The sequence below is a fragment of the Onychomys torridus genome, chromosome 22, assembly GCF_903995425.1.
Source record: "Onychomys torridus chromosome 22, mOncTor1.1, whole genome shotgun sequence".
Lineage (NCBI taxonomy): Eukaryota > Metazoa > Chordata > Mammalia > Rodentia > Cricetidae > Onychomys > Onychomys torridus.
In genome coordinates, this window is record NC_050464.1 from 3,253,861 (window position 1) to 3,266,578 (window position 12,718).

General features: G+C 49.5%; 1 protein-coding gene across 1 annotated transcript in view; it reads right to left on the reverse strand.

Annotated features, from left to right (window-relative positions):
• Nucleotides 1-3,213: 3,213 nt before the first annotated feature.
• Mtus2 (microtubule associated scaffold protein 2) overlaps nt 3,214-12,718 on the reverse strand; it is a 360,063-nt gene continuing 350,558 nt past the window's right edge. The window contains 4 exon segments of the mRNA XM_036172682.1: nt 3,214-5,893; nt 7,817-7,914; nt 10,905-11,024; nt 12,050-12,148. Of these exon segments, the coding sequence (XP_036028575.1) occupies nt 5,680-5,893; nt 7,817-7,914; nt 10,905-11,024; nt 12,050-12,148 (531 nt within the window). The 3' untranslated portion in view covers nt 3,214-5,679.

Here is a 12,718-nt window from a genome sequence, read left to right on the forward strand (position 1 = left end):
TCTTAAAAATGTGAAACTTATGTTTCCCCTTGTTGCTGAATACATTGTACACTGGCAACCCCCCTCCCATAAATCTGTGTCATAAAGTCAAAGCTATTTTGTGGTATGTTATCTCATGCTTCTGCAGATGCTAAGAAATCCTGTCTGGCTTCCACACACACCGGGTGACCTCAGGTGTGCTAGCAGCTCTTGGCTCCCGAGCGGGTTGCTGTCTGAAGAGTCAAGGGCTTAGCACCTACAGAGTCTTTCTGCTGCGTCGCCCACAGCTGGTGGCTTTATGGCCTCGATTTTTCTAGAAGCCATTTGGGGAAGGCTTTAGACTTTGCTGTCTCTCTACCTCACCCCTCCAGACTCACCTGGATGTAGGGCTCCTGCCGTTACCAGCCATCCATCTTAAGTCTCAGCAAAAAACCCTCAGTCTACAGATACCAGAGGCTTGCCCTGGCTGCCTCACACACCACCTTAGAGGAAACAGGTTTTGTGCAGAGCACAGGCTGGGGATAAGATTGTAACTCATCTGAGGACGATTGCTGTCTCACTCCCCAGCACTCTAGGGAAGGGCACACTTACCACGCATTCATTTATTGCACAGGAGGCAAGTTCAGCCAGTTGGCTTCCAGGCTTACATGTAGAACATAGGCTGGAATGAGGCAGAAGCTAAGCTTGAACCTTTGTGTTTTCCCAATTGATGGTGGTGGTGGCAGACACCCAGGGGTGTAATTCTGGCACCAGGCACCAGAACTAAGTGTCAGGAATCTATAAGGATGCGCACTACACATCTGATGGCCCTTGACTGAAAGTAAAAGTATCAGCTCAGGACCCCTAAGACCAAGTCCTCAGCACAAAGGAGAGTGATTTGTCCCAGAGGGAGAGGGGGAAGGGGTATTTGTCCCTGAGGGACAAAGGACTGCCTCTGGGTCGAGGGGAGACAGCTGTGGCCCATAGGCAAATGCCAGTTTGTAAAGGTAAAATGGGAAACTGGTATGTTAAGATGAGGTGTGTCATTTTAATTGGACATGTTAAATAGGTGAGCCAGGGGGGCCTTTTGATTGATGGATTTCAGTACTCTGATAGCTGGGCCTTGGTCGTCAGCCTCACGAGGAGGGATTGGCCACATAAGGGAACAGACCTTGGTGGCTAGCTTCAGGAATGTAATCAAATGGTTTTTAGCAAGGCGGAGGGAATTAGGGAGAAGGTCAAGGCCTGCCAGAGCCATGCTTGAGTGGGCCAGTGCCCCTTCATCGAGCAGCAGACCCCTGAGCTTGGGCAGTGTGAAAACAATGGTGGCCAGTGTTGGGGAATACGGGACACCTCTATGTTGTGCAGTTTCTATTAGATACAGCTTACAGGGGAGCAAGAATCAGTCCAGTCCCATCTCACAAAGTCACCCAGAGAATAAATACCCCATTCGTCCTGGAACCAAGAAATAGGCACAGGTATGTCTTGGTCCTGAAGTTCATTAAGAAAGCTGTCGGCCAGGTGTGACAGTGTGTGTATGCCTTTAATCCCAGCACCTGGGAGGCAAAGGCAGGTGGATTTCTGTGAGTTCCAGGACAACCTGATTTCTAAAGAGAGTTCTAGGACAGCCAGGGCCATACAGAGAAACCCTGTCTCAAATCTGTGTCCTCCCTCCCACCCCCCAACCCGATGCCCCACAAAAGGCTACCACTTCTGGCCAGCTTGGATTGGTCTAAATGCAATGTGGGCCCTAATTCCTGCAGCTCCCTAGTGCCATCTAGTTGATGACATTGGGTGCTATGTTCATAGCCTTTAAAGGCATGCAGCGGCATCAGCAATTTTCAAAAAACCTTTCCATTGTGGGGTCTGGGGAGACGTCCTGTGGAGCAAACTTCCTCTCGCCCTGTTTGGTTATGAAACACTTGCAGAGAGTCATATCTGTCCCCTTGTGGCTCAGTATTCTAGGATTTGAAGAGTCTGTGACCCCACATCCCAGGGATCTGTCGTTCAGCTGCATCTTCCATCTGCCAGCTCCACAGAGCTGGGCAGATATACGGCTGCCATGAGGAGGATTGGAAATGACCGTTGTAGCCTGGCAGCCCCTGATCAAAGGAGCTCCCTCGTTTCGCTGAGTTAAGCTCACCACCAGTCTAGAAATATAGTGTAAACAGGTATGTGGACACATGCACAGTTGATGCAGACCCCAGAGTGGACAGGCTCTGGACCTGATCAGCATGCATGAGAGCTCAGAGAGTCAGAAGACCACAGTTGTTCATTGGTACCATTCACTAATGCAGCAGCTGCTTTGAGAATGACCTTCAACCATTGGGAGGGTTCCATCCGATACCTGGGTTCCTATTTAACCCGATACAAGTCTCCCACACAGGTGAGCTGGGATCGTCAAGGCTCCTTGGTTCAGAAGAGGTGATGAGGGGTTGGAGCCCCAAGTTTTCTCTGCCTGCAGTGAATCAGCCATGGGACAGAACACAGTTGCCCACAGCTGGTGCCACTCATTTCTTCAACATGCCAGGGGCTGAGTCACCACCCAACCTTTTTATAAACGCAGGTGCTGATATCACCCATGTTTACCACACAGGGTGGAGAAGAGGACAATGAACAGCAGCTACTAAAATGTTGGGGACACGCTACTCCCTGGAGAAACGAAGAGTTTAAGACGTAGTGACAAGTTGTGCATTAATCATTAGGTTTCTCTCTGTGATTTGGGAAGCATGGCTGGCCTTCAGCAGATCATGGGACCAGGAAGTGCCATGAACACAGGGGTGGCTAGTCAGGTACTGTTTACAAGAGCAGACTTGTGGTCTTCCTGCCATTCCCACGCACCCCACCACAATGAATACAGGGTACTGGAAAATCTGGGTCTCCCTTGTGACCCTCAAGTAATGTCAGGCCCCTGTGGGACCCTCTAGGGTCAGGCTAGGTTGGACAAACTGGCCATAATCCACGGCGAAAGGCTGGTGAGATGGGAAGCGTGGCTGATCTCAGACTGGGATGAGCAAACCTGCATCTTGGCCACTTGTGGTAGTTTGAATGAGAATAAGCCCCTAGGGTCATCTGTTTGGATGCTTGGCTCCATTTGGAGGGCTGTTGGGAAGGCACACAGCTTTGGACCTGCTGAGTCTGGGAGCAGAGTCAACCCAGCACACACAGAGGTGGTTATAAAAAGAGCGTTGCTTCACTGTCTGGCATCTCAAGCCCTAATGGGACATGTCTCCAGTTACACACATCACACAGATATGGAAAATCCCTCAGGTTTGTTTTAATAAGCATTAGAGTTCAACACAAATATGGAACACAGAAACTGGAGGGTCAAGAGAAAGAACATTGTGCCCCTTCAACTAATCCCAGAGTACCAGACCCCAAGCCCCCAACCCATCCTGACATCACTAGAACCTAGTCCCAACCTATGGCAAGTGAGTGGGAACAGGCCAGCAAGCAGGACCTCCTGACTCCATGAACCTAGCACTTTGGCAGGTCCGTCTGTGACAAGAGGGGAGGACACAGTGTCCCAGCCTGGGGATGAGGACAGATGGACTCCCACGCTGAGAGGTCCTGGTCACCACAGCATGGAGACAGGAGGATCATAGGAGAGGCACAGCAGCTGGGCCACCTGGGTCTCTGGACTCAAGTGGGGCACCATATGTGAGAGGTGTCTGTGATGGAGAAACCAAGCCAGGGCCATGGGGAAATTTGTTCAAGTGCCCAAGGTCAAGGCTGGTTAGGGCAAAGCTCTAGTCCACCTAATGAGGGTACATAGATCTAACATTGTTACCACTTTGACCACAACAGCCTAACATACTGTACCACACTCTATACTTACATCCAAGTCTGTATTGCTGAGTACCTGCCAGCAGCAGGTATTGCTGTGGAGGCGGGCCCTAATTTGGAGAGCTAAGCGGCCACCAAACTTATGTCTGCAGGTTGTGCCTTCTAAAAGAATAAAGAACTGTGCCTTTAACTGATGTGGCATGAGCTACTCTTACGGGAATGCCCAACTCAGTATCCCGGTATCATGCAGAGCTAAAGGAAAAAGACCTGTTTCCTTAATGTGTAACTACTGTGTATGTCTCCAGAATGGGCAAGACCCATGGAGGTTGGTTATAGTCAGATGCACCTGAGACCAGGAATCCCAACTTGGCCACAGGAGGGATGTAGATCACATTTACCTCAGTGTTAGCCATGTGTGTCCTTGGACAAGCTGACACCACGGCACTTCTCATCTTGGGCATGCTCAAAGACAGGCCCATGCTTAGGTAGTGAAGGGTCTTTGTCATAGACAGGAAACAAGGGTATCATTATCACCACTGTATTGACTGATAAACTACTTCTCTTCTGTGGGTCATGCTTCTAATCTTCCATCGCACTACATGAATACTTTTCATGTTCTAACTCTACCACCTTAGACACAAAGACCAGTTCAGCAGCTGCTGGCTGGCTGTTACACTGGCCTCCCTTATTTGGGAGAGTCTCCAGGGCTAAGATGGGACCACAGCCAGGTGCGGCCCTAGTGACCCTCCATCAGAAAAGATGATCTAGCACCTTTAGAACTGGCTTCCCACCCCACCCCACCCCACCCCACCCCCGAGACAGAAAGGTTGTTTTCTGGAAGTGCTCACTAGAACCCCTGAGCCATCCTGATGTGTAGTGATGGGGTTGAGTCAAAAAATTAAACTGAAAATGGGGGGTGGGGTGCTGCCTGTGAAAGGCAATGACAGGCGGCACGTCCTTATTCTGCGCCTGGTTGACCGTGGCCCCCAACAGCACTCTTCCTGCAGGAGGACGGCCATGCATGGTACTGCTTTTCTCCAGGCTCATGCTCACCCTTGAGACAAAGGTCACACTCTTCCGTGTCTTCCTAGGGATGCAGTAAGAGCCTGATGATGGACTCCAAGATGCTACTTAGAGGGGAAAAGAGCTAAACTGGTGTTTTCAAAACTATAATGAATCACTAAGGGGAAAAACATTGGCCAAATCACTGGCCCTTCAGCGTTGCCCCCCCTACATTTCATCCCCTCAGCACGGGAGGAGTCATAATTCAATCCTGCACTGGGGTAGCAGGGACCCCACCTAATGTGGACTAAAAAGCTAATTGCTCCAAAGGCAGTTACCATCTACAAATCGCTGGTGTTTGTGTTAAGCAGGGTACCACTCGGTGGCAGAGAGACGTACTTCGATCTTTTTTTTTTTTCCGTTTTTTTTTTTTTTTTTTCTTTCTCTATTTTGGGTAGAAATAGTTCCAGGAAACTAGGTAGAAATGCATTTTCATTTCCCAATAATTCTTAGGCACAACTTAGAAAACTGCTGACCATCACTAAAATATGTCAGCGCATTATGTTATAAAAAAAATGCAATTCAGAATCACCACATGTGTGTCCCCACATGTCTGAATATAGCCACGCAGTAGTACAGGAGGGTTTTGTGTCTTCCAAACGGAGCTGTTTGTAACGGACCTAACTTCTGCTCTGAAGGTTCATCTCTCAAGAACAATTGGAGCGGTTTCTCTCTTGCCTCTAACTACACTAAAATGTTTTTAGACGCCAGACTCTGCTGCTCTCACCTTTCTACGTGCCAACACTGGGACGGTCTCCTACAGGGGTCAGAGAGGACGCTGCCTAAGATGCAGATGCAGCTACTGGGCATGCGCACAGGACGGCCACCAGCACCTGGCCAGAAGCCTGAGCTCCTGTGGGTGGCAAAGCGATGTCATCTAGGTGTGGTGCTGACTCTGGCTGGAGAGGAGGGTCCAGAGGAAGAGCCTCTGTACACCGGGGATGTTGGAGATAATTTAATCGGGCTGGTTGGATCTCCAGTTTGGAGCTTCCACAGTAGCTCTTCATTGGTTCGACTCAGTCTCTTCTTTTCCTGGGTCTCTTTCTCCACGTATTCCTGGAGATTAGCATTTTCCTCCGACAGTTGTCTGCATGGGGAAGAATGATGGTCAGACCTACTAATGACACTCAAAAGAGGCTAGAGGGCAGAGGACAGAGGACCGCTCAGCTCAACAGGTATCTGCTGGGTTGGGAGATGCTTGTTGTGTTCAGAGCAAAGGGTAGAGGCTGGAGTAGAAGGGAGGGAGATGGTAGGCAGTATGGGCGTGCTGCTGGAGGCCCCTATAGAGATGGAGATTGCCCATGACTATGTCAGGGTACACTGACTGACAACTGCCAATCATCTGGGAATATCTTTCCATTACCTCCTGCCCTGGGTCCACACCTCTGTGACCAAAGTCATTAGCTCAGCTGCAGAGCTCCCTGTCTGCTGGACCATAAGCCCAGGGAGCACGGTCAAGGCTCTGTTATGTTCTTGGCTGGTATTCAGCATGGCACCCAGGAAACAGATACCTACTCACTGTTTGCTGGTAAAGGAGGAAGAAAAGCCAACTGTGCATGTGGGGGGGCAGTGATGTCATGATGCTTAAGTTGCTGACTTCGTTGCATGTTTTTAATATTTTTTTTTACTTTATATGTATATGTATAGGTGTTTTACTTGCATGCATATCTGAGAGCCTCTTGTATGCAGTGCCTTTGGAGGCCAGAAGAGGGTGTTGGATCCCCTGGAACTAGAGGTACAGACAGTTTGTGAGCTGCCATGTGGGTACCAGGAATCAAACTTGGGTCCTCTTGAAGAGTAGCCAGTGCTGTTGACCACTGAATCACCTTTAGCCCATTTTGTCTTTTAAAAATGACAGCCTCTTCAAGGAATTATCAGGAAGTACACATACATTTTACAACTGGATGGGCTAAAGTCCAGAAGCCATACTCTGGGCCAACACCTGCACTCGCTGTCTGAGGAAGGTGGCTGGGTGTGTGTGTGGGCATGTGAGCAAGAGGTGTGTAAGTGAGTGTGTGAGCATGCAAGTGTGAGTGTATGGGTGTAGGTATGAGTGTGTGTGTGCACATGTACACAGGAGTGTGTGTGTGTGTGTGTATACATAGGATGATACATCATGGCTGCACAAGGAGGCTGGTTCAGCTGATAAGGAAAGTACTCAGACCCGGATCTCACTGGTATTGTGGAATAATCTTATACACGGTGAAGATGTGTCTTCACCAAGGCCCTTCTGATCGGTTTAATAAAGAGCTGAATGGCCAATAGCTAGACAGGAAGAGGTCAGGCAGGACTTCGGTCAGAGAGAGAGGAAGAGGAGATGAATCTAGGTGTGTGAGAAAGACACCAGAGGACGCAAAGAGGAAACAGGAAGTACAAGATGGAAGAAAGGTAAAAAGCCACAAGGACAAAAATGTAGATTAATATAAAGGGGTTAATTTAAGTTATAAGAGCTAATGGGACAAGCCTAAGTTATAGGCCAAGCTGTCATAATTAATAATAAGTCTCTGTGTCTTTTTTTTTTTTTTTTTTTTTTGCGGGGGGGGGGGGGGGGGAGCTGGCTCCGCTGGACAGAAGGAGACTCTTACATGCTAGGGTGACGTAGGCTTGCCGAATGAGACAATCTGCAGCTGGCCTCCAAGCCCTGTGTCCACCTGACTCTGAGATGGGGTCAAGGGTGACTCCTGCAGGCTGCCGAGAAAAGAGCCTGTGGGGATAAGCTCTGGACTCTTGGGGTTGTTGCCCAGCCATGGTTCTCTTTAGCCTGGGGACACCCAGCTGATGCCCCTCTCCCAATCTCCAGGAAGCAATCACAGGGCATGCACTCTCTTGTCCTAGGGAATGGGGCAGGGTGTGATGCACGGCCAGGGTGTGCACTGAGCGGGCACAGCCATGTGCTGCTCTTCTGATCATTTGAGAGGCGCCCAGTTATTCAGGCCGGACCCAGGGACATGCAGATGTTCAAGTAAAGCCATTTGAAAAGGACATGCTGTCAGCAGCTGGGTGCACCCACCTGGTGACAACTGTGTTCTGGTCAATCCTTGCTTTGAGGTCCTCGTTCTGCTGCTGGAGAACTTGGATCTTTTCCTCCAGGATGATGTTCTTCTCCACCTAGGAGAGGAACACAGTGAAGGACTCCCACAGGCCAGCAGCAAGCCGGCAGCCCCAGCTTCTGCACTTTGGAGAACTGCCAGAACAGTACTTGGCTAACTGCTCTCCACAATGGCCTCCTAGGCTGGGAAGTCAGGTGAGATGGATACAGGACCAGCACTTCGCTTTTCAGAAAAACAACAGACAATGCCAGAGTACATTGCAAGTAGTAAAAAGCACCTAGGTACACATTTTTAGTGTGTGTGTGTGTGTGTGTGTGTGTGTGTGTGTGTGTGTGTGTGTGTGACAGAGACAGAGAGAGACAGAGAGAGACAGAGAGAGACAGAGGGGGAAAGGAAGTGAGCTCTACTTCTGAGTTCCAGGTACACAGCTTGTTGGTTTTGTTTTTACAATGAATGTTCCAGGTCACTGTCATGGTCGGAGACAAGCTGTGGATACTATGGGGGGGGGTGTTGTTTGACCAGTGGGTCCTGTGGTCATCTGTAGCCCAGGTGGCTCAGGTGTTTCTGAATTAGCAGGGCAAGAGAACCTAGTACTGCAGGTACACTTTTTCCTTTTCAGCCAAAAACACAAAGCGAAGAAGGCTGTTAGCCTGAGGGCTCATCTTTGTTTTGAAAGATACAGAAGCCAAGGTCAATTTTAGAGACATAGGGAGGGAGCCCTGTCACTCTGCTGAGAAAGCCTATAATGGCTGCTGTTTCCTGGCTTATGCCGTCTGTGGGATCTCGCTGATGTGTGCTTTCATTCAATTCAAGTTTAGATTTTTTTTTTTTAAGTAGGATTCACTCTGTAGCCCATGTGGGCTGGAACTTGCCATGGGACTCCAGGCTGCCCTGGAACACATGGCCATCTTCCTGCCGTAGCCTCCCAGCTGCTGCAATGACTGGGGTGAACCGCTAGGCTTGGATTGTCCTGTGAAAGAGGGAAGGTAAATTGATAGTTCTAATCTTTAAGGAAAACTGCCACTTGCCCATGGGGACTTAGGGATCCTTGCCAAGGACTGGGGCCAGGCACCCTATCTGGCCTTCATCTCTATTCCCAGGAAGCAGGAAATAACAGATTCCCAGGACAGGAAGTCATGTAGGCCTTCTGCAAAGCCAGATCATGGCTGAACATAGCCAGATCAGCCCAGGGGCTTGTGGGTAGCCTATGCAGACAGTCTAGTCACTAAGAGGAAGGTAGATGGCTGTTTTGAGGGTCACCCAGGCCAGGATACATGGCAAGATGAAGCCAGTGCATCCCCTGTGGTCTGTGGTAGGCGCCGGGCTGCTTGAACGAGCCACGTGGCCTCCACTGCCCAGGACCCTGGTAACAGACGCATCTCTTTTGCCACTGCCTAGCATGCGCCTGTGCAACAAGAGATGCCTGCAGACAGAGAGCAACATGTGGACCAAAAGCAGCAGCTGCTGCCGGGCAGCTCCTGGTTCGGGTAAACCAGATGCAAAGAATGTTCCAGAGACAAATGGGGATGAGATGCCAGTAACTAACTCTTCTGAGCTGAATGTGTGACACACACTTGTAATCTCAACACCCTGGCGGTGGTGGCAGAAGGGTCACAAGTCTCAGGCTAGCATAGACTACACAGCAAGACCTTAGCTGGGCAAAACAAAACAGAACAAAAACAAACAAAAATTTAAAAAACCTGTTCATTGGAAGTGGGCTATAAAACATTGTACAAGACAAAATATGGTGTGTGTGGGGGAGGGGAGGTTATCAAGACACACCTCTGAGACGTGTTAATAGTAGAAAGAACATGATTTTTTTTTTTGCCGGGGGGGGGGGTTGGTTTTTTGAGGCAGGGTCTCTCTGTGTAGCCCTGGCTGTCCTGGATCTCTCTCTGTAGACCAGGCTGGCCTCGCACTCACAGAGATGCACCTGCCTCTGCCTCCAGAGTGCTGGGATGAGTGCCACCACTACCTGGCTGGAATATCTTTTAATTTTCTTGGTTTTGTTTATCTTATTTTGTAATTTCCTACAATGTACACTTTCTCTTTTCCTCTTTTATAGTAGCAAATAATTATTTTAAAATAATAAACAAAGGGGGCTGTAGAGATGGCTCAAGCCATCAAAAACATGTATGGTTCTTGTGGACCTGAATTTGGTTCCCAGCACACATGTCAGGCAGCTCACAACCACCTGTAACTCCAGCTCCAGGGGGATCTGATGCCCTCTTCTGGCCTCAGTAGGCACTGCACTCACATGCACATACCCACACACAGTCATGCACATAGATATGTCATTTTAAAACAAATTTTTAAAAATAATAATAAAGAAAAAAGTAAACTATTTAGGGCTTTGGGCCAATTTCCTATTGAAGGCTGAGTCTTGCAGAGGTCGGTATCTCTACACTGTCAATTTCTTTCAGAAACACTAGCCTTGGGCCTCTAGGAAGGGGTAAAACATGGCTGTGTTTCCTTAGGGGTTTCTTTCCCTGGGCTAGTTTCTAGGAACCAAGCTGAGGACTGAGGCACAAAGTCTTTGCTATGAACTGGATGCTCCCGATCCTCCTCAGCAGCTATGCTGAAGCTTACTCCCTGAGGAGACAGTACCAGGATGGTGGGGTCTTTGGAGGTGATTGGTTCACAAAGGTGGACCCCCATGACTGAGGTCTCTGCTCCTTCTGCCATGTAAGGATTTGGGACATTCCACCAGGATTGCCACGTTGGCTCAGCCCACTCCCAGGCTGGGTGCAACTGTGTCCTCCTGAGACTTCTCTTTTGTACTCATGGCAGCACCTACTGCCCAGGTGAGCTGTTGGGAAGGAAGGACAGTTACTGCTGTCGCCTCGGTGGCAAAGACTGGTGAAGTAACGGAAGGAGGCTGCTGGGACCCCTCGTGGGAAATCTGGCTATGTAAGAAGGGCTTCCAGGATCAGCTATGAGTTTCCTGTTCACCGGCGAGCCACAGGCAGGGGCGGGAGATGCCTCACTGAGCACCGTCATCAATGAGGACACGGAGAGTCAGTCTCGGGAGCAAGCAGACCAACTCACCAGCTTTTCCAGCTCTATGATCTTCTTCTCCTGCAGGTGGATCTGCTGGTTCTTCATCTCCAGCACCTGCTTCAGGCTCTGCATATCTTCTTCCAGGTGCTGATACGGAGCCAATGCAATCTACAAGGGCAGAGAAAGTGTGCGTTATGCCCGGTTCCTGGCACAGCCTGTTGTGACCCAAGGTTATGAATTGGCTCAGTGTAGTGTTGCCATGGATCCCCAGTGTGTGGTCTCAGCATCTGTGAGGGAGTAGGTGCCAGCGCCTCCGATGGGGAATTCCTGGGGGTAACACAGGCTCTGAACATCCTTCCAGAGGATTCACAGGGTTCTGGAGCCTCACATGACCCACCTGAGCCCATGAGTACCCCATAAGCTCATGCATGGGAAACAAGCCAAGTGGTTTAAAAAGCAACATGGTCGGGGGAGATCTCACAAGGCCCCAACCCTAGATGAGGAGCTGTGGAGAATCAATGGCTACCGAGAAAGGGAGAATCAGTCTTCTCCAGGGACAAGCCCCTGATGGGTTATCCAGTCTCAAGTGATCAGCCCTAATACATGTACATATGAGGAACACTAGATGGGCTTAGCAGGTTCTGTCTGTCTGTCTGTCTGTCTGTCTGTATGTATGTATGTATGTCTCTATGTATGTCACAATAATAATTAAAGAAGAGTTTAGTTGAAGCTGTGTTGGGACATTGGAGGAACTGGAGGGAAAGAGTGTGGAGTGGAAAATGGTGTAAATACAGTACTCAGGTATGAAATTCTAACAATAATAAGTGTTAAAGGAAATTTAATATGTTCATTGTATTAAAGATGCAATACTGTTCTCTATTTTTTAAAGCCATTTATGAGAATGACATGTTAGGGTTGGTGGGTGTAAGTAAGCAGTGAAAAGGCAGGCCATCAATTGGAATTGGAATTTCAGATAGACAACACTGAAAAATTCAAGCTAGCTGTGGCACTTTAGGCTTATAATCCCAGCCACTCAAAGAAGCAGAGGCAGAAGGGTGGAAAGTTCAAAACCAGCCTAGGCAATTCCATGAGACTCTGTCTCAAAATGAGAAGGAGGAGGAGGGGATAGAGATTTGGCTCAGTGGCTCAGCTCATGTCCCCACCCCCTGAGTGGCCCAGGCAGCTATGGCTACCTCCAGCTGCTCCTCCGTGGTTTTCCTCAGAGCTTCCTCAAAGCGCTGGGCTCTGTCCCGCAGAGACTGGCTCTGAAAAGTCAGTGTGTCCACCTGGTCCTGCAAGGGACAAGAAGAGAAGATCCCCCCCCAGGGGCCACATGGGTGGACACTGTGGGCTGGGCAGCTGGGTGTGGCGGTTAGTTTTCATCAACCTGACACAGGCTGGGAAGAGAGAATTTCAATATGAATTGCCTCCATCTGATTTTCTCTATTCATGATTAATGTGGGCAGGCCCAGCCCACTGTGGGCGGAGCCATCCCTAGGCAGATGGCCCTGGGCTGTATAAGAAAGGCAGGCAGCAAGTCAGTAAGCAGCGTTCCTCAGTGGTCTCTGAATCAGCTCCTACCTCCAGGTTTCTTGAGTTCCCATCTCGGCTTTCCTCGCTGACAGACTGTGACCTGTCCGCCAAATAAACCCTTTCCTCCCCAAGTTGCTTTGGGTCAGTGTTTTATCACGGCAACAGAAAAGCTAACTAGACTATGGGGGAGAGGACCAGTTGCCCTTCACTAGGAGCCTCTCTTTCCAGGTTCATTGCTGATGCCCAGCTGCTCTTGCTGACCTCAGGGCTGGGCTGGTCTATGAGAAGGAACTACCCATTCTTGTGCGGTTTAATTCGCTCCCACTACC